This window comes from Rattus norvegicus, chromosome 3 (genome assembly GCF_021556685.1).
Source record: "Rattus norvegicus strain SHRSP/BbbUtx chromosome 3, alternate assembly SHRSP_T2T, whole genome shotgun sequence".
NCBI classification, from domain to species: Eukaryota; Metazoa; Chordata; class Mammalia; order Rodentia; family Muridae; genus Rattus; species Rattus norvegicus.
The window spans coordinates 119,354,817-119,379,035 of record NC_141536.1 but is presented as its reverse complement, the minus strand read 5'-3'; the positions used below and the strand labels follow the sequence as shown (position 1 = coordinate 119,379,035).

The 24,219-nt window shown below is 46.3% G+C and overlaps 1 protein-coding gene across 1 annotated transcript; it reads left to right on the top strand.

The window, feature by feature from the left end:
* The first annotated feature begins 7,755 nt into the window (after positions 1-7,755).
* Positions 7,756-22,233, top strand: Prokr2 (prokineticin receptor 2). Its single transcript, NM_138978.2, is given in 4 exon segments — positions 7,756-7,988; positions 10,873-11,052; positions 11,233-11,811; positions 18,661-22,233. Coding segments are annotated over 2 exon segments (1,269 nt in total). The 5' UTR covers positions 7,756-7,988; positions 10,873-11,052; positions 11,233-11,239; the 3' UTR covers positions 19,358-22,233.
* Positions 22,234-24,219: the final 1,986 nt, after the last annotated feature.

Genomic DNA, 24,219 nt, shown 5'->3' with positions numbered 1-24,219 from the left:
CACTTAAGGAGAAATCATAACTTGGGTAATGATTTGAGTGACTGTCAGCTGCTAGAAGGCACTGATGTGGCCTTGGTGGTGATGGTATGACACGCCAGTCTAGTTACCTGTGATCTCCTGGAGTATTAAATTGCTGCTGGCAAAAGAAAAAAGCAGTAAATAGTTATCTCTTTTGGGAGTACATTCAGCTTCAAGAAAAACAAGCAAGAAGGCTGAGTATGGTGGTGCATGCCTTTAATCCCAACATTCAGGAGCCAGAGGCAGAGGCAGGTGGATCTCTGGTAGTTCAAGGCCAGCCTGGTCTACCTAGTAAGTTCCAGAACAGCCAGGACCATATAGTGGCACCCTGGATCAGATAGATAGATAGATAGATAGATAGATAGATAGATAGATAGATAGATAGATAGATAGATAGATAGATAGATAGATAGATGATAGGTAGATAGATAAGTGCACGGAGCCATATTGGATTTGGGCCTAGCCGCTTTTTGACTGCATGGTTCAAAGTGACTCTGGGCTGTTTGGCCACAGAGACTCACCCCTAAGATGACTGCCATAAGTCTTAAGATTGTTGGACAAAGCCTCTCCCATGAATTTACGGCACAGGAAGATAGCATTGAAGGGATGCCTCAGCTCCCTTAGCAGATACCAGTTATCTCCTCAGTCAACACCCAGTGTCTCCACCGCCTGACCTCATCGCCTGACTTCTTTGCCTCCAGCTATCACTGCCTATACCCTCATCTCCCCCTCCTTCATATTTCACAAAGGTCACTCCCCCTACCTGAAAGCCTTAAAAGCTGCAATGTTCATCCCAATAAACGAGACCTTGACAACAGAACTTTTGCTTGGTCTCCTTCTTCTCTTCACCCCCATTTTGGCCCACAGGTAGAAAGCCTCTTCAGGACCCTGAATAACTGGGTCCCCGCTGGCGGGGACAGATAAGATAGATAAAAAGGGAAAAAAGAAAAGAATTAAACAATAAGAATCACTAAGAGATTAGTACTTTGCCTTGAAACTGGGGACCACCAAATGGCCTCAGACGGATCACAGTGTTAACCACCTTGGGAAGTAAACAGGAGATGCCCACTTCAGACTCATTGCAACTAAACCGCAAACGCAGATTTGAATTCCCTGGCCTTAAATAGCAAGAAGTTCCTGTTTGGAGGCCAGCTTTGAAGGTTATGAAGCAAAAGGCACTTTATGTAAATGGACACACCATAGGGAAAACTATTAACGCCAAGGAAAACGTTTGCCACTGGGGGTTGGGAGGGCTAGAAAGGCGAGTATGGCACGAGCGGTGAATTAAGACTTCGTTCCTGCCTTACCATGTGCCCAGAAACGTAAGACCAGCAGCTGACTGAGGAAGTGAAGTCTCTGAAGCTAGAGCTCAAAGTAAGTCTTCCCTCTTGCAGGTTCTCTGTCAGGTGCTTTTATACTAACAAAGACATGAACGCCTGGAGTAGCCGTTTCTACGTTCTCTAAACAAAAGACGCTGATGTGAGCCACTTTGGGACTTGACACCTTTACAGTTCTCAGTCAAGGGCTCAACTTCGCCCTCTGCTGGCAGAGCAGGGAAGTTTTGTTCTGTGCTGTGATTCAGTTTCCCAGGGCACCCAAGCTCTGATTAACTCTAGCACAAACTGTATCTTTTTCTTGGCCACCTCCCCTTCTCCACCTCATCCCTCCACTCCCCGAAGCGCCTCCTACAGTCAATTCCCAGCAAGCACAGTGCACTCAACGCTTTGTCCCAGATGTTTTAAGGAACCCAACCAAAGGCCATCTTTCACTTTAGAAATGCAAACGAAGGCCCTATTCTTCCAAGTTAACCTAGAGCCTTATAACACTCGCCGTGAAAATGGCTTGCACTCCCTCCTAAAAATGGGCCCAAATATCCTTATGCTTGGCTTTTTTGCACATATCTAAGAAAGCCCAGGCAGAAGGGCTCAATCCCCAGGGGCCAGATTACGAAATGGGGGTAGAGAGAGAGTTTGGCTTTTCCATATATCCACATTATATAAGTTTTTCCTCACACTTGTGCACAACCCCAGAACTCCTGAGATCAGGAAAGAGTGACATGAACTCCTGAACCTGGAGGAGAAAGACCCAGAGCCAGAGGCACGAAGTGAATCAGTACTGAAGTGCCTCTTTATAAAGAAAGAAATCTTCCCCCAGCTCAGCCAGCAGGGCTGGAAAGCCTTAGGTGTTTCTTTGTAGCTAGAACACTGTGCTCTCAACCTCTTGTCCCAGCAAAAGGAGGTCCTAACCATGAAGGAGATTGTATTAGCTAAACTCTCTTATGGAGTCCAGCCCCCCACCCCTTTAACTGCCGGTCACTAAACTCAGAGCCTTGTGTGTACTAAGAAAGAGTCTACCACTGAGCTAAGTGCCTAGTACTTTAAAAAAACAAACAAACAAACAACAACAGCAAAACAAAAACAGGCTCTCACTATGTGTCCCAGGCTGGGTTCGAACTCCTGATCCTCTGACCTCAACCACCCAGAGTGCTGGGATTACAAGTGAGCACGTGTGTGCCTAGCCGGAGTTTAGCTTTGAGTCGGGTTGGGTGACCAGCTTCATCCTTCGAGTATTCCACTCTCTCATCCCACTGCTCCTACTTCCGCCTCCTCTAGCCTCAAAACTTCTGAAACAGTTTTAATGGCCATCCCAAATTCTGACCAAAACATCTCTCAGGCTTTCATCCACAGGCAGGAAGTATGGCTAGTGGCCATACAATCTGATGTTCTTCATTCTCCCCTCTGTCACTTGGTACTGCCCTCAGAGCAGATGGAGCTGGAGAGGCCGCCTGAGTTCTACTTAGTCAAGCCAGCCCATCAGTGCTTACACAGCTGTTCTACAGAACCCTGGAAAAGCAGGTGGGTTGGGTGAAAGGTGAAAGCTGGGACACCTTGACCCTCTACTGAGGAGTCCCCACCTGTCTAACTACAGCAAGAGATAAATGATTAATTTCAACAGTCCTACAAAGTTTACCTACCAATATGTCAATAACAACAGCACAGTCTTAATTTGATTTCTAACTACTTCACAAGAGATACCCAGTCATAGAAAAATGATGGGAGGAACTTGTTTTTTAAGAACAGAGCCCACTCTCTCCCATACTTTGAAAGACAGAAGGGACACCATGTCTGCAGGACTGAGGGCAGGAAGCATTGGTGAGAAATCTTGCTCTGGAATACTGCTTCTCCACCTCAACAAACGTGGGTTCTTCAATCGAGTGTGTGGCCTTGACCTCTGCCAAACAGACAGCTCAATAGAGCCCAGGGGAGCTCTTTGTGACAGGATCCACCACAAAGCCTTGTGCAATGCTTTTATGCTTTGACTCAGCAAGACCACTTCTGGGAATGTCATACAAACAGCCTTGCACGTGCACTGAAAGGTGCTCTGAGCGCTTGTCACTGATGGACTGCAATGCGCAGGCCATTCAATACCACAGCACTGTGCTGTTAAACCAACATATCCAGCAATGTGGGTTTTAAAAGGTAGCAAGAGTGTATCCCCACAATAGACTATGTTACAGTAGAAAGGGAAGAAGCCGTGTGTGTGTGTGTGTGTGTGTGTGTGTGTGTGTGTGTGTGTGTGTGCGGTATAATTAATAAAGGCGCATGACCGGTTCCTGTGAGTTCCCACTCCGCGCCAATCTTCTCACTTTTGCTGCTTCTGTCAGCCACTTTCACACACTCTGTCCCCTTGGCGGGTTGTTGCCACGCCCAACACACATTAAAAGAATGCAAAGATACCCCTAGGAAAAACAAGGGTGCACAAGGAAGATGGGGAGGAATGCTAGTTTACATGATATCATTTTATGTGCTTTAATTTTTGAATTGTGTTGAGTTTGCTATTGACTGAGAAACTATCTTGCAGTATGACACTTCATAAGGACATTGGTACCACAATCAAGCTGTGTGTCCCAGTACCTCATAGCCAGTAACTTTGTAGTGAAATCTTTACCTCTGCCATCCATGGTTTCTAGGAGATGCGGTGATGGGAAACCCGATTCCAGAAAAGAATCACTGCCAAGATGAAAAGTAACTTAAAAGAAGTTATTGGCCTATGGCTGTGTCTCTGAGAGATTGTCTTAAATAATGATTACTGTGGGTGCCCAGCCCACTGTGGGAGGCACCATCCCTAGGAAGGTGGGCCTAGGCTACACAGGAAAGCAAGCGGAGTGAGCTGAAGCCTATGAATGAGCCAGGAAGCAGTGTTCCCCTGTGGCTTCTGGTTCAAGCTTCTGCCTTGAGTTCCTGCTCTACCTTCTCTCAAAGATAAACTATAACTAGGAAACCTTAGCCAAATTAACCCTTTCCTCCCCAGTTTGCTTTGGTCAGAGTGTTTTTTCACAGCAACAGAGTAAACTAGGACAGGCTCTATGCTTTTTCTCCTCAGCACACACTAACCAATATTCAAGTACTGTGGTGGTAGGGAGGAGTGGCTTAATGGAGTTCAATGTGGCAATCTCAGGCTCACCAACAATTCAGTGTTGCCCTTTAAAAACCAAATAGCTTTGAAAGATGCTATTCTGTGCCAGTCTTAACCCACTCCAATGTCATGTATAATAATGGTGGGCCTTCCAGGGATCACACTTTGTGATTGTGTGTGTGTGTGTGTGTGTGTGAGTGTGTGTGTGAGTGCGTGTGTGAGTGTGTATGTGTGTTATGAGTGAGTGTGTGTGTTTGAGTGTGTGTGTGAGTATGTGAATGCATGTGTGTAAGTGTGTGAGTGTGTGTGTGAATGTGTGTGTGAGTATGTGTATGTGTGTGTGAGTATGTGTGAGTGTGTGAATGTGTGTGTGAGTGTGTGTGAGTGTGTGTGTGTGTGTGTGTGTGTGTGTGTGTGGCGTGGGGGTTGCTATGGTTCATCTCCTGGGACTTCTCATGTTTGAAATTCACTTTGTGGTAAAAGAGGTGATGAGACCTTTGAGAAGTGGACCCTGTTGTGAGGTCTTAGATCTCTTGGAACATGTCTTGTCATGTGACTTTTTTCTCACAAAAGTTCCCATCATGACAGGAAAATATGTGCCAAGAGCTGACGCTGGCATAATGCCCTCGAACCTCCAAATCTGTACCCTAAATGAACATTCTTTTCTTTATAAAGTCTCTCAAGTAGGTTCAAACATACAACCTCCCGGCCCCAAATTAAAGTCTCCTTCATCTACCCATTTCCTACATGCCCATTTCAGCTACTGAGACCTCTACTCTAGGAGAAGCATTGAGCCCAGACTGCACAATCCCCTTCTGCCTTTCCTCATCTTAGAACCATTTTATAGAGTTCGGCTAGGCCTCTCCCACCTAGAAAGACTTCAGAGAAAAGCTCATTTTAACTGACTACAGGGGAGAGGGGTGTTAGCACCGTATCTGACTGAGGAATCTCCACTTCCAGCCAAAGTGAGGACACAAAGTTGTCCCCAGCCGTATCCTGAGAAATCTCCAATCTTTCAACCCCTACTCACCCAAGCTTCATGACTTCACCCTACCTCAGTATCCATGCCACTGTAAGTCTCCCCACCCAGGGGAATGCTCCCCTGCCCCTCTTGTAGCCCTGCCCCACACATAAACAACCACATGTTCCCCTGCACCTGACCCCATCCGTGCTGTAACTCTTGGCAGCTGACACCTCCCACCCAAGTCTTGATGTTCTCTCCTTTTCAGCCTTATTTGGGCTTTCTCCATCGTACGAAGAGTTCCATGGCTGAGATGGAAGGGCAACTATCACTCTCAAGAAAACAGTCCTGAAAGGAAGTGAAGGAGAGAGGAGGGAGGGGAGAGAAGAGGGGAGAGGAGGAAGGAGAGGGGAGGGGAGAGGGGAAGGGAGGGAAGGAAAGGGGAGGGAAGGGAAGGGGAGGGGAGGGGAGGGAAGGGGAGGGGAGGGAAGGGAAGGGGAGGGGAGGGAAGGGAAGGGGAGGGGAGGGAAGGGAAGGGGAGGGGAGGGAAGGGAAGGGGAGGGGAGGGAAGGAAATTGTGCATAAGCTAGTTGCCCCATGCTGCCACAGACAACCACAAGACAGGTTCTCCATGCTTTTGCAGATGATGTGAGTTCCCACTGGCCACAGCATGGCTTCCCACAATGTATTGGCTCTCCCCACTCTACTCTTACTTTCCATAAACTGCCTGCACTCGAATCTGTTTGGGGGGTCTTCTTGAGGATCCTGAATTAGGACAACTACTTCAACACTCTAAGGCACAGTCCTCATCGTCTCCTCGGGACTGTGTACTAGTCCTCTGATGAATCTAGTATGTTGAGGTCAGGACATCAAGTGCTAGGATGACATCTATGGGTTTCTTGATCTGTGTGAATGAGACCTTGCTGTGAGTACACCAGAGGGCCCTAAGGGTCTATTTTTCCCATCTAAGGGGTGAGCTGGTGGACATGGGCCAGAAGAGTTGAAGCAAGAGCTGGATGAAAGGATGACCTAAGGAGTGTGTTCAGGTCTGGCTAAACCATCAGTCTACTCCTTATACAAAAGCAAAGCAGAACAGCAAAGCCTTTCCTCCACTCTGGAAGCTGTACTTAGCAGCCACAGTGCTAGTCAAACCACAGCTTCTCCCTGAGAGGAAAGAAGCTAGGTCTCCTGCCTTGATCCTAGCAGTGAAGAGGACAGGAGGGCAAAACAGTGTCACACAATGCAAGACAGGCAGAACCACAGAATGCCCAATTCCAAACACTTTTCCAAGTCCTCTGTATGAGAAGGTTTTTTTTGTTTTTTTGTTTTTTTTTTTTTTGTTTTCTTTTTCTTTTTCGGAGGTGAGGACCGAACCCAGGGCCTTGCGCTTGCTAGGCAAGCGCTCTACCACTGAGCTAAATCCCCAACCCCTGTATGAGAAATTTAAACTGTCAGTTTATTGGCCAGGCCCCATCTAGAAAATGTTCTCCCTGGCCAACATACACAGTTCCTGCTTTAGTGGGTGTAATTTATAAAGCTTTCCGTTTCCGGGAGAAGTAAAATAACTCCTCTGGAAACAAAGCAGGGGCCCTGGGGTCTCCTCAGATAGGCTGGAAGTTAGACTCAGATTGTCTTTGAATAGCCAAGGATAGTACGAGAAAGATCATCCCAGTTTGGACCAGAACCTCAGAATTGAAGTTTTGTGCAGGGCAAGCCACGCCACACCATAATTTCCAGCTTTGTCTCTTAAAATCTGAATTGGATTATGGGGGACCTCTCCGGCATCATCTCTAAGGGAAGATTCGGCTTTAAGGCTTTACCCCTTACTTACTGTTCTCTCTCTCTCTCTCTCTCTCTCTCTCTCTCTCTCTCTCTCTCTCTCTCTCCCTCTCTCCCTCTCTCCCTCTCTCCCTCTCTCCCTCTCTCCCTCTCTCCCTCTCTCCCTCTCTCCCTCTCTCCCTCTCTCCCTCTCTCCCTCTCTCCCTCTCTCCCTCTCTCCCTCTCTCTCCCTCTCTCCCTCTCTCCCCCTCTCCCTCTCTCTCTCTCTCTCTCTCTCTCTCTCTCTCTCTCTCTCTCCTCTCCCTCTCTCTCCCTCTCTCTCTCTCTCTCTCTCTCTCTCTCTCTCTCTCTCTCTCTCTCTCTCTCTCTCTCTCTCTAACTCTGCACACCAGTGGAAGCCACGGTTGTTTGCAAAAGACAGTACTCAGTCTCGGAGATACCGAGGATGGCCAGCTGCTGAGGTCTCATAGGGTTCAAGAGCTTACAAAGCCCTTGGAAGGACCTCCCGGAAGTCTGAGACCTTAATTCAGCGGAGCTGGGAGGCTGGCAGGTCCCGGGGGTGGAGTCGGGTGCTGAGAGGGGCGGGACACCTGGGCTGGGTCCCAGGCTGTAGGATGAGCTGCAGAGCGAAGCAGCAACTCCAGAAAGACTGATGCGCCTTAGAAGAGCCCGAAGGAGAGCAGGAGAGAGTGACACCCGCCGGTCAAGCGCGCAAGCCTCCGCCAGCGCTAGCTAGTGTCCCCAGAGCTCGGGCGGCGCCCACCTACGACGGAGCCGCGGGCCAGGGGGTGCGCCCCTGGAGGCACCAAGACAAGTGAGTGCCGGGTGGCGGCGGGCGGACTTGGGGCACGGCGCGTCTGTTCCACGAGATTCCCCCTCCTGCCTCCGGACACTGGGATTGAGGACTGAGGTTCTGGGGCACAACTCGGAAACCTGGGGCGCGGTAGAAAGCGTGCGGACAAGGGAGGGGGGGGTGTCGGAGCGGTTCCCGCGCCCTGCAGGCAGCTTCGGTGCCCGGCTTTGTTTCTTGGGTTTGAATTCCCCACTAGATACCTAATCCCGGGCCAGTGTCGCGCTGAGAGAGACGCAGGGACCTGCAAACGGGCTCCCTCTTCCCACAGTCTATGGGCTGGTGCTGAGAAACTGGTTGGAACTCCCGCTTATTTGTTCCTGGTGGCGATCTTTCGGAGACTAATAGACGCCCCAGAGGGAGGACACTGGGGTCCAGACTCCACTGGAACCCCGCTTGTCAGGTAGGGTGGAGCACGCAGCTGATTCATGAGTAGCAAGTGGGGTTTCACTAACGCCCTGACTGCAGTTCCTGGCTAAAGTGGCGATTCCGGTCCCTGGCGGATCTCGCTATCCAGTTTGATAGCTTCTTGCTACCCCTACTAGTAGCTCCCGCAGTGTCAGGTGTGCTGAGGTAGGACGGGAAGGCAGTTCATGGAGAAAACCAAGTCAGATTGGAGTCTTCTCCCCACCCACTCGCTTGCCCTATAGCACCTAGGAGCTAACATTTTGGAGACTCTCTTTCCTCTCCCCACTGTGGACATCTTGAGTTACCAAGAATATAAAGGAGTTCTCAAGCAATGGACAGCCCCTAGACTCCCTGGTCATCCCCACCCACTCTTACGAGGCTAGCTAGTATCAATTCAGTCTGTCTCAAGCAGCCACTACTTCAGAAGACACAGACCTTGACAAGGCTCAGTTCCTCCTTAGTCAGGGTTGGCTGTGGTTGGGAATATGGGAACCTAGGGAAGGGGTCCGGAAGCTGATCCAGAGTCTCGTGGGGTCAACCTGAGGAGAAAGGATACATCCTAGAGAAGGACTTCTTAAATCTTTCCATTCAGAAGGACCTCATTCACCAGAGAATTTCTTACATGTTTCTGTGTTTGGAAGTGTATAAAATAGGAATATAATTCAAACATCTACTAATAATAAACCATTGATGTATTTAAAAACAATTCCTTGATATGCATATAATTTTACCATTTATGAATGAGGAAAGCAAATGTGCATGGTAAAGATGGACTGCGTTTTTTACAGAGAATTAAATCTTGGCTGAATATTTGAAGCAGCATCTAGAATATTTTTCGGAGTTGAATGATACTTTGATTTCATAATTGTCAATGCTGGGAATGCCTCTTCATGTAAACACACGGTACAAATGACAAGCCTGCTTCAGGGCTGTTTTAAACACTGTTGGAAATTCTGTCCTAATTCTAAGCCAAATTTCATTTAATGATTTTTTTTAAATGAAACGCCAGTCAACTGCCCAAACAGCAATTTTTAAATTTTTGTTTTGCAAGTCTATGTGTGTCTGTGTGCATCGTGTGTTGACGTGTGTGTGTATGCACATGTTTGTGTGAGGTGAGGGGGAGGGTACTGTCTGAGGCCAGAAAAGGGTATCAGTTCCCCAGAACTTGGAATTACAGGCAGCTATGAGCAACCCAGTGTTGGTGCTGAGAAGGGAATTCTGAACTCTGGTCTTATTTAAGAGAGCCCCCTACAAGAACGGCAAGACCCTGTGACCACTAAGCCATCTCTCAGTCCTTCAAATAGAAATTTTTATTTTTTTTCTCCATTAATTTATTTATTCGCTTTACATCCCGATCGCTGCTCCCCCTCCTCCGGGTTCCCCCTTCACGTATTCCCTCCAGGATCCACCTCCTCTTCTCTGAAAAAAGGACCATCCCCCCCACCTGGCAATCAAGTCTCTAGACGCTAGGCGCATCCTCTCCCACTGAGGCCAGACAGGACAGCACAGTTAGAGGAACAAATCCACAGACAGGCAGCAGCTTTGGGGCAGCCCCTGCTCCAGTTGTTCAGGACCCGCATGGTGACCAAGCCACACATCTGCTACATGTGTGGGTGGGTGAGGGTGAGGTCTAGCCTGTGTATGTTCTTTGGTTGGTGGTTCACTCTCTGAGAGCCAGCAAGGATTCAGGTTAGTTGACTCTGTTGGTGTTCCTGTAGAGTTCCTATCCCTTTGGGGGCTCCCAGTCCTTCCTTCAGCTCTTCCAGAAGAGCCCCCAAGCTCCATCCAATGTTTGGCTGTGGGTCTCCACATCTGTTTCAGTCAGCTGCTGGGTGGAGCCTCTCAGAGGACAGTTAAGCTGGGCTCCCATCTGCAAGCATAACAAAGTATCATTAATAGTATCAGGATTGGTGTTTGCCACGGTATTCTGAATTCTGGTCTTATTTGAGAGGGACCCCTCTAAGAGCAGCGAGCCCCTGTGACCATTAAGTCACCTCTCAGCTCTTCAAACAGAAATTTTTAAATCAAAACCTTTTAGCACAATAAATCCGAGGGCACACCAGTTTGTAGCTGAATGCAGCAATGTATTCAGTGCATCCCGTGTATAGTCTTTGTTTTCCCTAGTTAAACTGTTACGTTTTTATGAGAGCAGAAAGCTTTGTGTGTACAGTAATTGTACGTGTGCAGTTCAGAGCGCAGGCTTCTGAGGGAAAGGCGTTTCAGGCCCTGTTCATGGGCACTGCAAAGCACATTAGCACACAGGGCAAAGTGCACATATATGTGCAGAAACAAGGCTACAACAAAGCGTCCTGATGCAACTTGGTTGAAGGACTCCAGAAGTAGCCTGGATTCATTATGTGTCCGACTTTGTTTTTTGAATTGATTTTTGTTCATTCAGAAACCATTTACGCTCACTTTTTTCTTCCAATGCCACATTCAGTTATGCAAACCCCATAGAGCAAGAGACTGGCTTCTAGCGTTCCTTGGCAAAGAACAGAAGAGTAGCAGGAAAACCACTCCCAGCCACCAATACATTCCTGTCCAGCCCCTGCCTTGTGCCATTGTCTGAGACGCCGTTGAGAGTAACAACAGTCCAACCAGCACTGTGGCTGGAAGAAGGGTAAGGGTACACATTCTTCTTGGTTTTCCATGGAGATTCCAGTTCACTCTGGGGCCAGCAAGCTGATGGCCTCCCATCTCCTTGGCCCTGGGTGGGTCTGGTTGGACTGTACCTAGGGGACTCTTGGGGGAATAGTACCAGATCTGATGTTTGCTGACCACTGGTTGTATCTCCCCCCAGATCCTGGATGGTATCAGTTCTGTCCAACAGGGACCTCCACACACTGGCCCCAGCTGAAGTGCTGAACTCCACGTGGGCCTATCTCCCTGACACATACCAGCCTACCTGCCACATCATCAACATGGGAGACCAGAACGGAAACACAAGCTTTGCACCAGACTTGAACCCACCCCAAGACCACGTCTCCTTGCTCCCCTTAAACTACAGTTATGGAGATTATGACATCCCCCTGGATGACGATGAGGATGTGACCAAGACACAGACCTTCTTTGCAGCCAAAATCGTCATTGGCGTAGCCCTGGCAGGCATCATGCTAGTCTGCGGCGTTGGCAACTTTGTCTTCATTGCTGCCCTCGCCCGCTACAAGAAGCTGCGCAACCTTACCAACCTCCTCATCGCTAACCTGGCCATCTCTGACTTCCTGGTGGCGATCGTCTGCTGCCCCTTTGAGATGGACTACTACGTAGTACGTCAGCTTTCCTGGGAGCATGGTCACGTGCTTTGTGCCTCCGTCAACTACCTTCGTACAGTCTCCCTGTACGTCTCCACCAATGCTCTGCTGGCCATCGCTATTGACAGGTGAGGTCCAACTTCAGTTCTCACGGACTGGTGTGGCTCCAGAAGTGACAGCTCAGCGATTTGTCCAGGGGCTAGAGGAGACGGTCTCCAGATGTGTTCTGCTCCCCAACACTTGAGGAAGTTGGAACCTTCTGAGTCTCCTAGTTCCGGTCACGCCCTGAGATACTGTCTTTGCTGCAGATATAGGTAGCGCATGCCCTACGACATGAAGACTTTTTAGCAGGAAATTCAGGCAGCAGCTAAAGCCATAAGATAGTTAGTCAGCCAGAGCAGCTTCTAGTCAATACCACGGGTACCAAGTTCTTAATTGTAGCCAGACCCAGATACAATATGTTCCATTGCTTAGGAAGCTTCCTGTACCCCTGATGATTTCCTCTGCCAGTCTTAGTAATCACTCTCTGTCACTGCAATTCCGTTCTGTCCTTTAATCACTTCATTAGAATCATGGAGCATGGAGCATCCCTTCTGGTGGTTTTGTTGCAGAGCTGATTTGAAAATAAGATGGCAGAACAGAATTTGCTTATGGGAAAGAGAGAAGGACATGTTTGCTTTTGCTGTTTTGCATGTATCTGCGTGCTCATTTGCATGCATTTGCATGAAATGTCCCAGAAGTCCTTGCTCTGCTATAAATTTGTGGGTACAAACTGTAACAGCAGCAAATGAGAAATCCTGTATGTTTCACTTGTGTGCATAGTTTCAGGTCAGCATTGTCACCAGCGGTGGGTGGGGGATGGGCGAGAAGATCTTTGATGCTGCTTTTGAGCTGCTCTGAGATGCATTCTGAAGATGGGCTCCCTGTCCTTTCCTTTTGTCTCCTTCAGCTCTTCCGTTTTTCCCTTGTTCTGGGTGCTGTTTAGTGCCCTTTAATATACCAGTTAGCTGTTTTTTCAGTTATATTAGTAAAGGACACAGGAACAAGATTACCTCTTCCTTTGGATAGCAGAACGCGCTTGGGGAAAGCACCTTTATTTACATCCCAGAGGCTCTGCAGCTCAGAAACCGGCTTATGATATGCCTACTTGCCCGCCAACTGCACGAAACTCCTCAGGAAAGTCACACAGACTATCACTTGCTGTAGTGATGGAGTCTGCTTCCTTAGCCCCACCCACCCCAGCTGCCTGAATGGAATCCCCTGAGCTGGGAGTTGCAAAAATCTGTGTTTCTATTCACTTTCCTGAGTAACTAAAGCTTGCTGAAATGAGAGCAATTGCTGTCCTCACGCCTTCATCCCCTTGTAAGCTGTGTCTGTGACGTCAATCTTGCTTTGTCTTGTGGTTTGTGACACTAGGGCTGCTTAGGAAGCAGTCACCCTGGCACAGTCAGCAGAGCCTCCATTTCATCCCAGCCAACTCTTCCCCCTCACACCCCACCAGCCATGTCGAGTACCCATTCACCCTGCTCCCAGTGACCCAAACAGGAACATGCCCATCATCCCCTGCCTTTCTTTCTGTCCCTTAAGTTCAGCTCTAACTAAATCCAGTGCCTGTCCCTTCAGCTTTGCCTTGGCAACTCATGGTGGACACTCTGGTGGCCTGTCTCTTGCTCCCCGGGAGCTTCTAACTGCACCCTAAAATCTGTGTTCATCCATATGAAGCATCTGAGAATTAATCACTCCTGCTGACTTTTCCTAAGATATTCCTTTGCTTATGAAATCTCCAGAAGTCCCAGTGTCCCGGGATATAAATCCTGAGTCTAGCATTGTGGTCTATGCCAGCATGACCCTCCAATTCATATTGTGTATGGAGACATAGAAGTCCCCAGCTGTGTGTTTTAAAACAATTATCATGTCTTTGCTCGTTCTGCCTCTACACTAAGACACCTATATCTTAGTTTGTGTTTTTCCCCCAAACCCTCTGACATGTGCAGGAAATACACCAGGAAGTACTGAGAATGAGAGCAGTAAATTCATTTTTAAAGCCCCTGTGGATAATTGCTGCTAAGAAACCCTTGGAGTAGGTGTGGATCACAGCTCAGAGTTCTCTCGGGCACAGGAAGAGGGAGCTAAGATGTGTGTATATGGTTCTTACAAGTCATTGCAGAGGGCTTCTCCGAAATACCACACAGGTAGCCACGGGGACCCTGAAAGCCAGAGGAAACCCTCAAACAAACAGACCAAAAGGCAGGTATTGCTGTGTTAGAATACACACACATATGCTGAAGCCACAAAACAGAGAGGCGTGAGGGTGTGTATACCAAAGTGTGAGAGCAGAGGGCATGGGAGAGCATAGGCTGAAGTAGTAAAGGCGGGTGTGTGTGTGTGTGTGTGTGTGTGTGTGTGTGTGTGTACACGCGTGCGTGCGTGCGTGCTTGCTACAGGGGAGAATATACTGGAGGATAAGAGAGAGGGGAAGGGAGGAGGCAGCATCTGCCATGACCGCCCCAGGTTTGTGGCTAAGCTGTCCCCAGGTTATGAAACAGTAGAAGATGTAGTTTTTGAACTCAAGAAGTTTTTTTTTCCATGTAAAAACTAGGAATTACCAAACACTGAGAATAATAAAATTACAATGATTTACAAATGTTAGTTCTTTCAACAGAGGCAAGGATCTATCCTGTGTAGTTCAGAAAGATGTTGAACTCTGATTCTCCTGCCTTGGGCTACTGGGCACTGGAATAGCAGGCACACACCCTTAAATCTAGACTTAACTCCCTCAGACAACGTGTATATCGTATATCGCTATGGCTGGTAGAGGAGGTAGATGTGGGGGAGGGGAGGAGCTTCTCAGGCTTCCCAGAGTGTCCCCGTGGAGCATATCTGACAAGCACAGAGAGCTCCTGGGTAGGTACTGGGGGGTTCTGTAAGGCTCACAGATGAAAGCAGCACTTGGAACCTTGGGCCTTGGAGCAGCCCTAATAAGTACCACCTTCTGCCTTCATCGGGCTCTAAAATAATCAGAAAGATGGGTCAGACACCCCTTCCCTTCCCTGCCGATGCTGATTTTAGGAAACAGGTCTTTTTATCTGGGACATGTTGGGTGGTATTTCCTAGGAGCATATTTTTATTTACCTCAGATAGAGAAACAATTAGAGTTTCTTGTGAGTTAAGAGACTCGTTAGCCACTGCCCTCCCCCTACACAGATTCTCCCCTAAGAGCCTCCAAAAGGAATGCCAACTGCCTGCCCCACCTTGTCAGACTTCTGACCTCCCTCACTGCACTATCACAATGCGCATCATTTCAAGCTAGGGCCACAGGAAACAACCACCCAGTGGGGCTTAAGCACCAGTCCATGCTCAAGCTGGGCTCCTGCAGAAGCACCAGTCTCCCTGTGCATTTCCATCCACTATTTCTTCAAATGTGCCTGTTCTGCTGTGCAGAAACTCCAGAAGGGCCACTGCACGCTGTCATCAGAAGCTGAGCCCAGAGACTGTGTTCGTGCAGAGGAACTGCTATTTCTAGCTGCAGAGAGTTGAAGGAACCCATTGACCTCCAAAGCATACACACACTCTCAAGCAGACAGTTGGCAACAGAGACCTTGCAGATAGATGTCTCTCTTGCCAACAGATGAATCATGGGAAATGATCAGCATACGCAAAGCACTATAACCCCATCATACATTATGGATGTTTACTTTCTTGGAAGCTGACACAAATGCTGACAGATTGTCAATTATGTCACTATTATCCCCACTTCATAGATGCAGAGACTAAGTCTCAGGAGTGTAGGTTATTTACCCAAGCCCACAGTTTGGAAACAGACCTGCCTAACACCATCCAAGTCAGTGCTCTTGTTACTTGACGTTAACAGTGAATTCTGGAAGGTCCCTCTGAGTAAGAAAATGTGTTGGATGACAAAGTGAGTGTAAGAGTTAAGGATAGCCACACGAATTATCAACGTGCATATGTGTGTGTGTGCGTGTGTGTGTGCGTGTGTGTGTATGTGTATGTGTGTGTGTGCATGCTTTTGAGTCTAGCCTGATCTACAATTAAGTTCCAGACCACCCAGGAAAAGGGGGCTGGGAGTGGGGAATAGGAAATGACAACAAAATAAGCAGAAATGTGAAGATTTTGTATTAGTTATTGATACAGTATGAGTTATTGATACACTGTGAGTGATACACTGAGTTATTGGTATGAGTTATTGATGTATTGTGAGTTATTGATATATTGTGAGTTATTGGGACTCTGTGAATTATTGATATACTGTAAGTTATTGATATATATGAGTATTAGTTATATATGTGAGTTATGGTACACTGTGAGTTTTGATATACTGTGAGTTATTGATACACCATATTAGTTTTGCATACACTGAGAGTTATTAATATATATGAGTATTAGTTATATATGTGAGTTATTGGTATACTGTGAGTTATTGGTACACTGTAAGTTATTGATATACTGAGAGTTATTGATATATATATATTAGTTATATAGGTGAGTTATTGGAACACTGTGAGTGGTGACAGGACCAGATTGAGATCAGTTTTAAGTCCTGAATTTGTTTTATAGTCTCTAAAGACTTTTGATTTAGTACAGTATACAGAGTAATGAATGCTTGACAAAGATATCTGTATCCAAGTCCCCCAAACCCATGACTGTGCTATCCTGCATGCTAAGGAGGGGCAAGGTAACTCAAGGAGCTATGGTTGCTGATCTTTTCAAATAGAGACCGTACTCAGTAAGACGGCTAATGAAGGCACAGGGTCTTACCTGAAGGAGGTGGGCAGATTATCATAATAGGCCTACGTGAGAAAGGCTCCACTGGCCATTGCTGGCTTAGAAGGAAGGAGAGGCTATGAACCAAGAAATATAAGCAGTTTTTGGAAAGTTAGAGATGCAAACAACAACAAAACCCAACAAAAGCCCCCTCAGGTTTTCCTGAGAACCCTAAACAGTGCCACTTGCTGGCACCCAACACTACCACCCAGTGAAACCATTTCAGACTTCTGACCCCCAACACTGTACTGGCACAGTGATGCCATTTCAAGCATCCCTTTTATTATAAAGGCAACCGGAAACAGTTTGTCCGGTTTCACAGAGCGACAGCAACTGTGAGATGTCTCGATCAAGTGGGGAGGGGGCCTATCTTTTCACCTCTCCAGCCCTGTAACGCTTGTCACACAGATAGGTGGAAGGCTCCAGAAGTTGCTGTGGTTACACCCAGCAGGGAGCTCCCATGGTTGGAATAGATCCAGCTTTCTCCTCCATATCCAGAACGGAATCCGTTCGAGAGTCACCAGCAAGCAGGTACAGGTGGGACGAGATAACAAAAATACTGCAAGGGACAGAGAATAGTAATACGGCAGAGAGATTCTAAGTCACGCCAGGGTTTTGGAAAGGTGACCGAAGAGTTTGGTTAGAAAAAAAAGTCGGACAGAATTTGTACTGCCTTTGGCCCACACAGTTGTGGGCATTAAACATAGCTAGGTGTATTGTGTGAGCATCTTTCAGTAGATACTTCCTGCTCTTGGACCACATGCTCAGGACGATTTGTCTCTTATCTACCTCTCATGCCTCTTCTCTTCCTCCACCCTCCCCTACCACCCTTCCTGCCTCCTCCTCCCCACCCCTGTAATATACAGAAATTACTCCAGGACCCAAATATCTAAACAGCTATTATTCCATCTCTCTGGAGGCAACCCACACAAGTGAGCTCATTTTCCACGAAGGCTTCATCTGTCTTGAGCAGTATGACTCCTTAGAAAGAACAGGAGTAACACTTTAAGGTACCACAGCAAGATGCCTCTGTCACGCACTTTCCCTTCAGTGTGCAATAGCACGGGGAGGTGGATGTGAGCGCTCTGTATCAGGAGGCTCCGGTCTGGCACCTGCTGGCTACGATGGGCATGTTGCTTATATCTTACCCGAGTCCTGAATCCCACTTAAGCCCACTGCCTCCATAGTGCAGGCTGATGTGTAGCAGGAGGGGGAGGAAGCCCGAGCAGTGTCCACAACTCACTCTGAGCTACACAGCTCTTCTTTCACCTTAAATCACGAGGGATTTGGAATAAGAACTTTAAGAGTACCATGTTCGTGGGCGGGATGGCAAGATTGGAAACTCAAAAGGTATAATGGTATCCTGAACAGATGAGCATGTGTATCTACTGAGAAATACTCACACGAGGACATCTTTACCATGTTTAATGTTCATAAACTGTTGGGGTTTTGGTCTATAGCTATGTACTGCAATGCTAAATTCTGTTCCTGAAGGTCTAGGCCTACGAGTGAATTCTCACTTACCAGCTTTTGTTGGGCAAACCTTGCTCCTTAATTGAAAACTATTGGTTAAATAAAAATGGCTACAGCCAGTTACTGGAGGGATTAGAGATAGGCCCATTGAGTTGCCTGGTGAGCAGTGGGATGGGAGGAGATAGAGAAGGATGCAGGAGGAGGAAGCCACATGAGAGGAGATGGACCAGGAGTACCCGGCCAGGAGAAACAGCAAGTATTTGGGGTACGCTGCTGGGGAAGTAGCCATGTCAGCAATTAGAAAAGTAGATTAGGGGTTACTCCCAGCACTGTCAAAGCCAAATAAAATAACCATAGTCTGAGTCTTATTCATTTGTAAGATAGATGGGATAGGCTTAAATTGGCTGTACTATAACAAATACCCTGCAAGGTAAAATACCATTTGTCTTGGGTCTTTGTAGTTAGGGAAATAAATCTCAGAGAGAAAGATAATTCCCTGATTCCTGTGCCAGGCAAGGGAGAAAAGCCAGATTACTTAACCCAATAGCTGTTTCCATTAAATCCCTGCTCTAAAAGCCAAGTGGGGCTGTTAATGAGCTAATTCTGCTTAAACCTAGGTCGGAGGCACCTGGGGATTCATTGTGCCATTCCAAGCTCTCTGGGCTGGTTAAAAATCGCGCTTCGAAGTATAACCATCATTTCTGGCTTCCCTCTCTCTTCAGATATCTCGCTATTGTCCACCCCTTAAAACCACGGATGAATTACCAGACCGCCTCCTTCCTGATCGCTTTGGTCTGGATGGTCTCCATCCTCATCGCCATCCCATCTGCCTACTTCACCACAGAAACCATCCTTGTTATCGTCAAGAATCAGGAAAAGCTCTTCTGTGGTCAGATCTGGCCCGTGGACCAGCAGCTCTACTACAAATCCTACTTCCTCTTCGTCTTCGGGCTTGAGTTCGTGGGTCCCGTGGTCACTATGACCCTGTGCTATGCCAGGATCTCCCAGGAGCTCTGGTTCAAGGCTGTACCTGGTTTCCAGACGGAGCAGATCCGCAAGCGACTGCGCTGCCGCCGAAAGACAGTGCTATTGCTCATGGGTATCCTCACAGCCTACGTGCTGTGCTGGGCGCCTTTCTATGGCTTTACCATAGTGCGAGACTTCTTCCCCACGCTGGTTGTGAAGGAGAAGCACTACCTCACCGCCTTCTATGTCGTCGAGTGCATTGCCATGAGCAACAGCATGATCAATACTATATGCTTCGTGACGGTCAAGAACAACACCATGAAATACTTCAAGAAGATGCTGCTGCTGCACTGGCGGCCCTCTCACTACGGGAGTAAGTCCAGCGCGGACCTCGACCTCAAAACCAGTGGGGTTCCTGCCACCGAAGAGGTGGACTGTATCAGGCTAAAGTAGCCTGCAGGTGTTGCCCAAGGAAAAACTTAACATTCGATATTCAGTATATCGCACTCCATCAACTACTCACAAGCTGCATAGAAAGATACAGCTGTATTCATGCTTTCCTGCTCTAAGGTACCTGGATGCTTCTATGTCATGACATACAGCACAACTGTTGTCTGCACAAACACCTTAAGAGACTACACACAAATAGTAACGAGTGGCGTGGACTGAATGCTTCTGTCTGCAAACCACACCAACAGATTATTCAAGGATGAGAGCTGACATTTGAGGGTTACCTGCTATGTGCAGAAACAGTTACCAAAAAAAATGGTAGAAGCTATTTGGAGTTAGGCTCTATCTATCTATCCATCCATCCATCCATCCATCCATCCATCCATCTATCATCCATCCATCCAGGTCACTAGAAAGAGATTGCAAATCTCACGCTCCATATTCTTTCATTCTGTGTCTTTTCTGCACAGACATGTCAAAGGCAATAGAATAAAGCACTTAGACATACTAGAAATATATGGATAACTTCACAATATCAAATCTCATCAGCCTATAAGGTGGCGATGGGAGTCCCTGAGACAAGAAATGTATACAGTTCTGGATATTTAATGCTAAGAATTTCAGAGTTCTGGGGTCATGGAGGAAGAGGACACAGAAAGAGCAGAGATTTCCAGTGGCAACGAGTATAATCTAAACATTTGCTATGATTTGGACAATTTTCTAGCGCATACTCTGACTTACAAAAGGAGCTCTGTTTGAGATCCAAAGATCTGGGTAAAAGTTCTAACTCCAGGACTCGCCTCTGTGTGTCTCCACTTTAATGAAATGGGAATAATGAAAACGGATCATTAGGAACATCAGCCTGCTGAAGTCATGGCGTGGATGTGATTTTCACCTCTTCCCTTGTTAAGACTGTGATACTGAGCAGCTCATTAGAGGGTGTTCAGAATTGAGAAACTGCGCCACAATGTCCATCCTTCTTCTTTGGATCAGAGACCACTGAACTCATTTTGAAGGAGCATATCTGTAGTGGGGCATAAAGGCCTCCCCATCACAGTATGCAATTAAGAAGATACAGTCAATGCCCGTAATCTCAGCATCCCTGTGGTCTTAGACAGTGTACCATGGGTATTTCCTTCCTCCTTCACAGCTCCTTATGTATCCCTCCCTTTAACGCACACTCAGTTACCAAGGAAGACCTTCTTAAACAAGGAGGATCATCATTCCGTCCAGGACACCAGTGTCATGTTTCCCTGATACACCTCCAATAACCTCTCCAGTAGACACTGTACCCTTCGTGTGTCAACAGAATTTGCCTCCTTCTTGTATTTGAACATATCATCCTCCTTTCATTTAGATTTAACTAGAAAGCATTCCTGTAAATATCAAGTCTCTGTGCTATCCCAGTGGAAAAAAGTGTATGCTGTTACCAGATGGGATAATTAACATACAGAATTGTAACCACAGAGCCCAGAGGGTTCCCTACAATGTCTTATGCTATGTTTATGTGTTTGATGTAAATGAAGTTGTGTAGCTGTCTAAGCAGCTCAACTCTGGAATAAGGGAATTTCCAAAGGTGTTTGTTCTTAGAGCAGGGCCATCTCATGCTAGCAACTGGCCTCATGTCTGTGCTCTCTCGGGAGTGTGTTCTTGAATGTGAATTAGCAGGAAACCATTATCCTATTGCCCTCTTGTTTATAAATGATTTTTAAAATACAGGCTTCTTTTCACTTAGAGAATACTTATGAGTCTGGTTAGAACTAAGGTTATAAGTTAATTACATTTGTGTTCAGTCTTCCCAAGACTAATTAAAGGCAAGCTTAAGACACTTTTTAACATGTCAAGATAAGTACACACTTATGCCTACTACTTCATGTAGTAAGCTAATCTCATTTAGCAAAGCCAGATCTGTTTTCTTGGCTACAGTACGAGAAAAGACGGTTATACAATGAAGCTGTTACAGATTTTTGTTAAGCATCCAACATTTAAAATAAGTTACTTCTAAATTTGGAGAAATCAAAAAATGCTTCAGGCCCTCAGGCATGACAAACAACTCCAGACTTCACAAGGAACAATGTGACATGTGGGAGGTAATTAGACATCTCAACACGAGTTCTGTTTCTACTTAAAAATGGTGGCTCCAAAACCCATCTTTGCATAGGACCATATACTCCCTTGGTCATAAGAACACACACACACACACACACACACACACACACACACACACACACACACACACACCACATCACTGGGACACCAGACCAAGAAATGCCTTGAGAACATAACATTCAGCTCCTTTCTTTGCTAGGTCTGAATTCTAAAGAAGGAATGACCTATGAAGGGTACAGAGTTAATTCTTATTAGAGCAAAAGTCTTGCCCTAAGATTTTATCTCCAGGACAATGAGCAGCTTTCAGTGACTGCCTACACTTGAGTCCAAAGGACCTGGCACACTTTGGCGTGCCGCAGAATATGTAGAATCTTAAGTCTCTAGGTTGCTTTGCTTGTTCATTGAAAAGAAGTTAAATCCCCATTCTGGATGCCTTGTGGTATAAGCTAAGATCAAGAGGCAAAGTGTGGGTTGTACATAGAGATTCCTCATAGACAGCTGTTGGAAGTTCATGGTACCAACTCTATCCAGAAGATGTTCAAAAAATAACATCCAGTTTTGGAAAATGAACATTTCTCTAAAAGGTTTTCCACAGTGCATTTTAATTAATATTAATGTTAATATATACTCCATTTTCTACATACAGTTGAAAATATTAAGAATGTGTATCCTCATGGGTTGTCACGATATATGTGTATATGCATAGTCTCATTGTAGGATTGCATGTTTATAAATTTGTTTACAAACTAAAATGTATTTGTAATCCCCAAATCAGTACTCGTGATGCTTTTATTGACATCTGTATAGGCACACAAAATAGTGACTTCTGACTGACCCAATGCACACATTTCCAGTAGAGGCTGAACAACCTGAGACTCTGCCTTCGTATTTCACCTGTAAATAAGTATTTGGTAGAGGACAGGAAGAACTTTCCACAGTGCAAGTGTCCCATTCGTACTTCATACTGTATAAAGAAGGGCATGCACACACACACTGCTAACTGTTTGTCTGTTCTGAGCTAAACTGTAGCATATGTGTGATCTAAATGGTGGCCCAGGAAAAATAGGAGACCCATCCACCAAGACTCCCCTTTCTCCACTCCCCCTCCCAATCTCCAACCCTTGCCTACAGAGAAAAAGTACAGGAGGAAACAAGGAGAGAGCCACCAACACTTAGGGTCTCAGAAACTAGGCTGACCACCACATGGCCAGAGGGGCAACTCAAATGTGGGAATGATTGGTGGCCTTTGTGCTGGTTAACTATAAAATTATGCTAACTGGGGTGGACCAAAGCAGACTACTTATTCTCTCTCTCTCTCTCTCTCTCTCTCTCTCTCTCTCTCTCTCTCTCTCTTTTGCTTCTCAGAAGCTAGCTTTCTGGATACAACAGTCTGTAGATTCTGTTCCTGTCCTGTTACATATGCTTTCAAAGTACATTTAAGTCATGTCTTGCATTTGAGGGCCCTTTCTCATTTGTTTCATTGTTTATAGGGCCCCAAAATGGTGCTTAAGTGATCTCTGGTGTTTTCTAGTACAAACGGCTGACATATCTTACATAGAAAATAGATATGCTAGAGACACTTCATTTTAGTGGCATCAGTCATGAACTCAATGGCAAGGAGGCAAGTAGGTGTTAAATAAAGTTGTATTTAAATGGAAACATGCATTTAAAAGATCATATGGTGATCAGTTGATGAAATGTGACCAGTGGCCTCAGGGATGCGACCCCAAACTGTCCTCATGAGCAACTGATCAGTGTTTTCTAATTCTTTTATATATAGAATATTTTCTAATTTTATGTTTAACTACTTTATTGGACATTCTTGTGAAGAATAAGGATTAAGTCCTTTCTCTTGCATTCAAACCTTCTTTGTCATAACACATAACTTGGGACTAAATGAACCCTAAAGATCTAAGATTTTAATTAACCAAACTGTCATTTTCTCACAGCATCCCTGCCACCACCTCCTTCCAAGTCTGTCACCTCCATGCAAACTGAAGCCCTTGAAGAGGGAGCTCTGTAATGGAAATGTACATACACTTACCCAAGCTACAGCCCACACTTTCTGCAGGCCACAGGTCTCAAGAACAAAGCTTTCTCCCCATTCAAAATCTGAGAACTAAAGGCTGGCGGTTCTGTTGCGCTGTTACAGACAGGGAAGAAAACAGCCACACACACACACACACACACACACACACACACACACCATGCATGCACGCAGACACACACAACCACACAACTTCACCCCACAGGGGAAAGGAGGATAATGCTGTCAAAGACTTTAACTGTGTGTTTATGTAGCATTTCAAAAGAAAGGTTGATATTTGCAAAGCCATGGTGAGGGACTATTGTTATTAGGCAATGCTGTTTCTTTTCTGTTCTTTTTGTTGTTTGGTTTTTTTTTTTGTTCTGGGTTGTTGTTGTTGTTGTTGTTGTTGTTGTTGTTGTTGTTGTTTTTGACACAGGATATTTCTATGTAGTGTGGCTGTCCTGGATCTTCCTAGGTAGACCTAGTTGGCCTCTAACTCACAGAGATCCATCTACCTCCATCTCCTGAGCGCTGAGATGAAAGCATGTGACACTACACTTGGCTTCAATGCTATTTCTTCCAACAGACCCAGGAACACTATATGTAGACATCTGAGACAAAAGAAAGAATCCCTTCAACACAAATGATGTCTAGCTCCATCTAGAAGATGTGGTCTCAAAGATCATGGTAGAAATTATAAAAGGAAACCTACCTCTGTGTGTCTCAG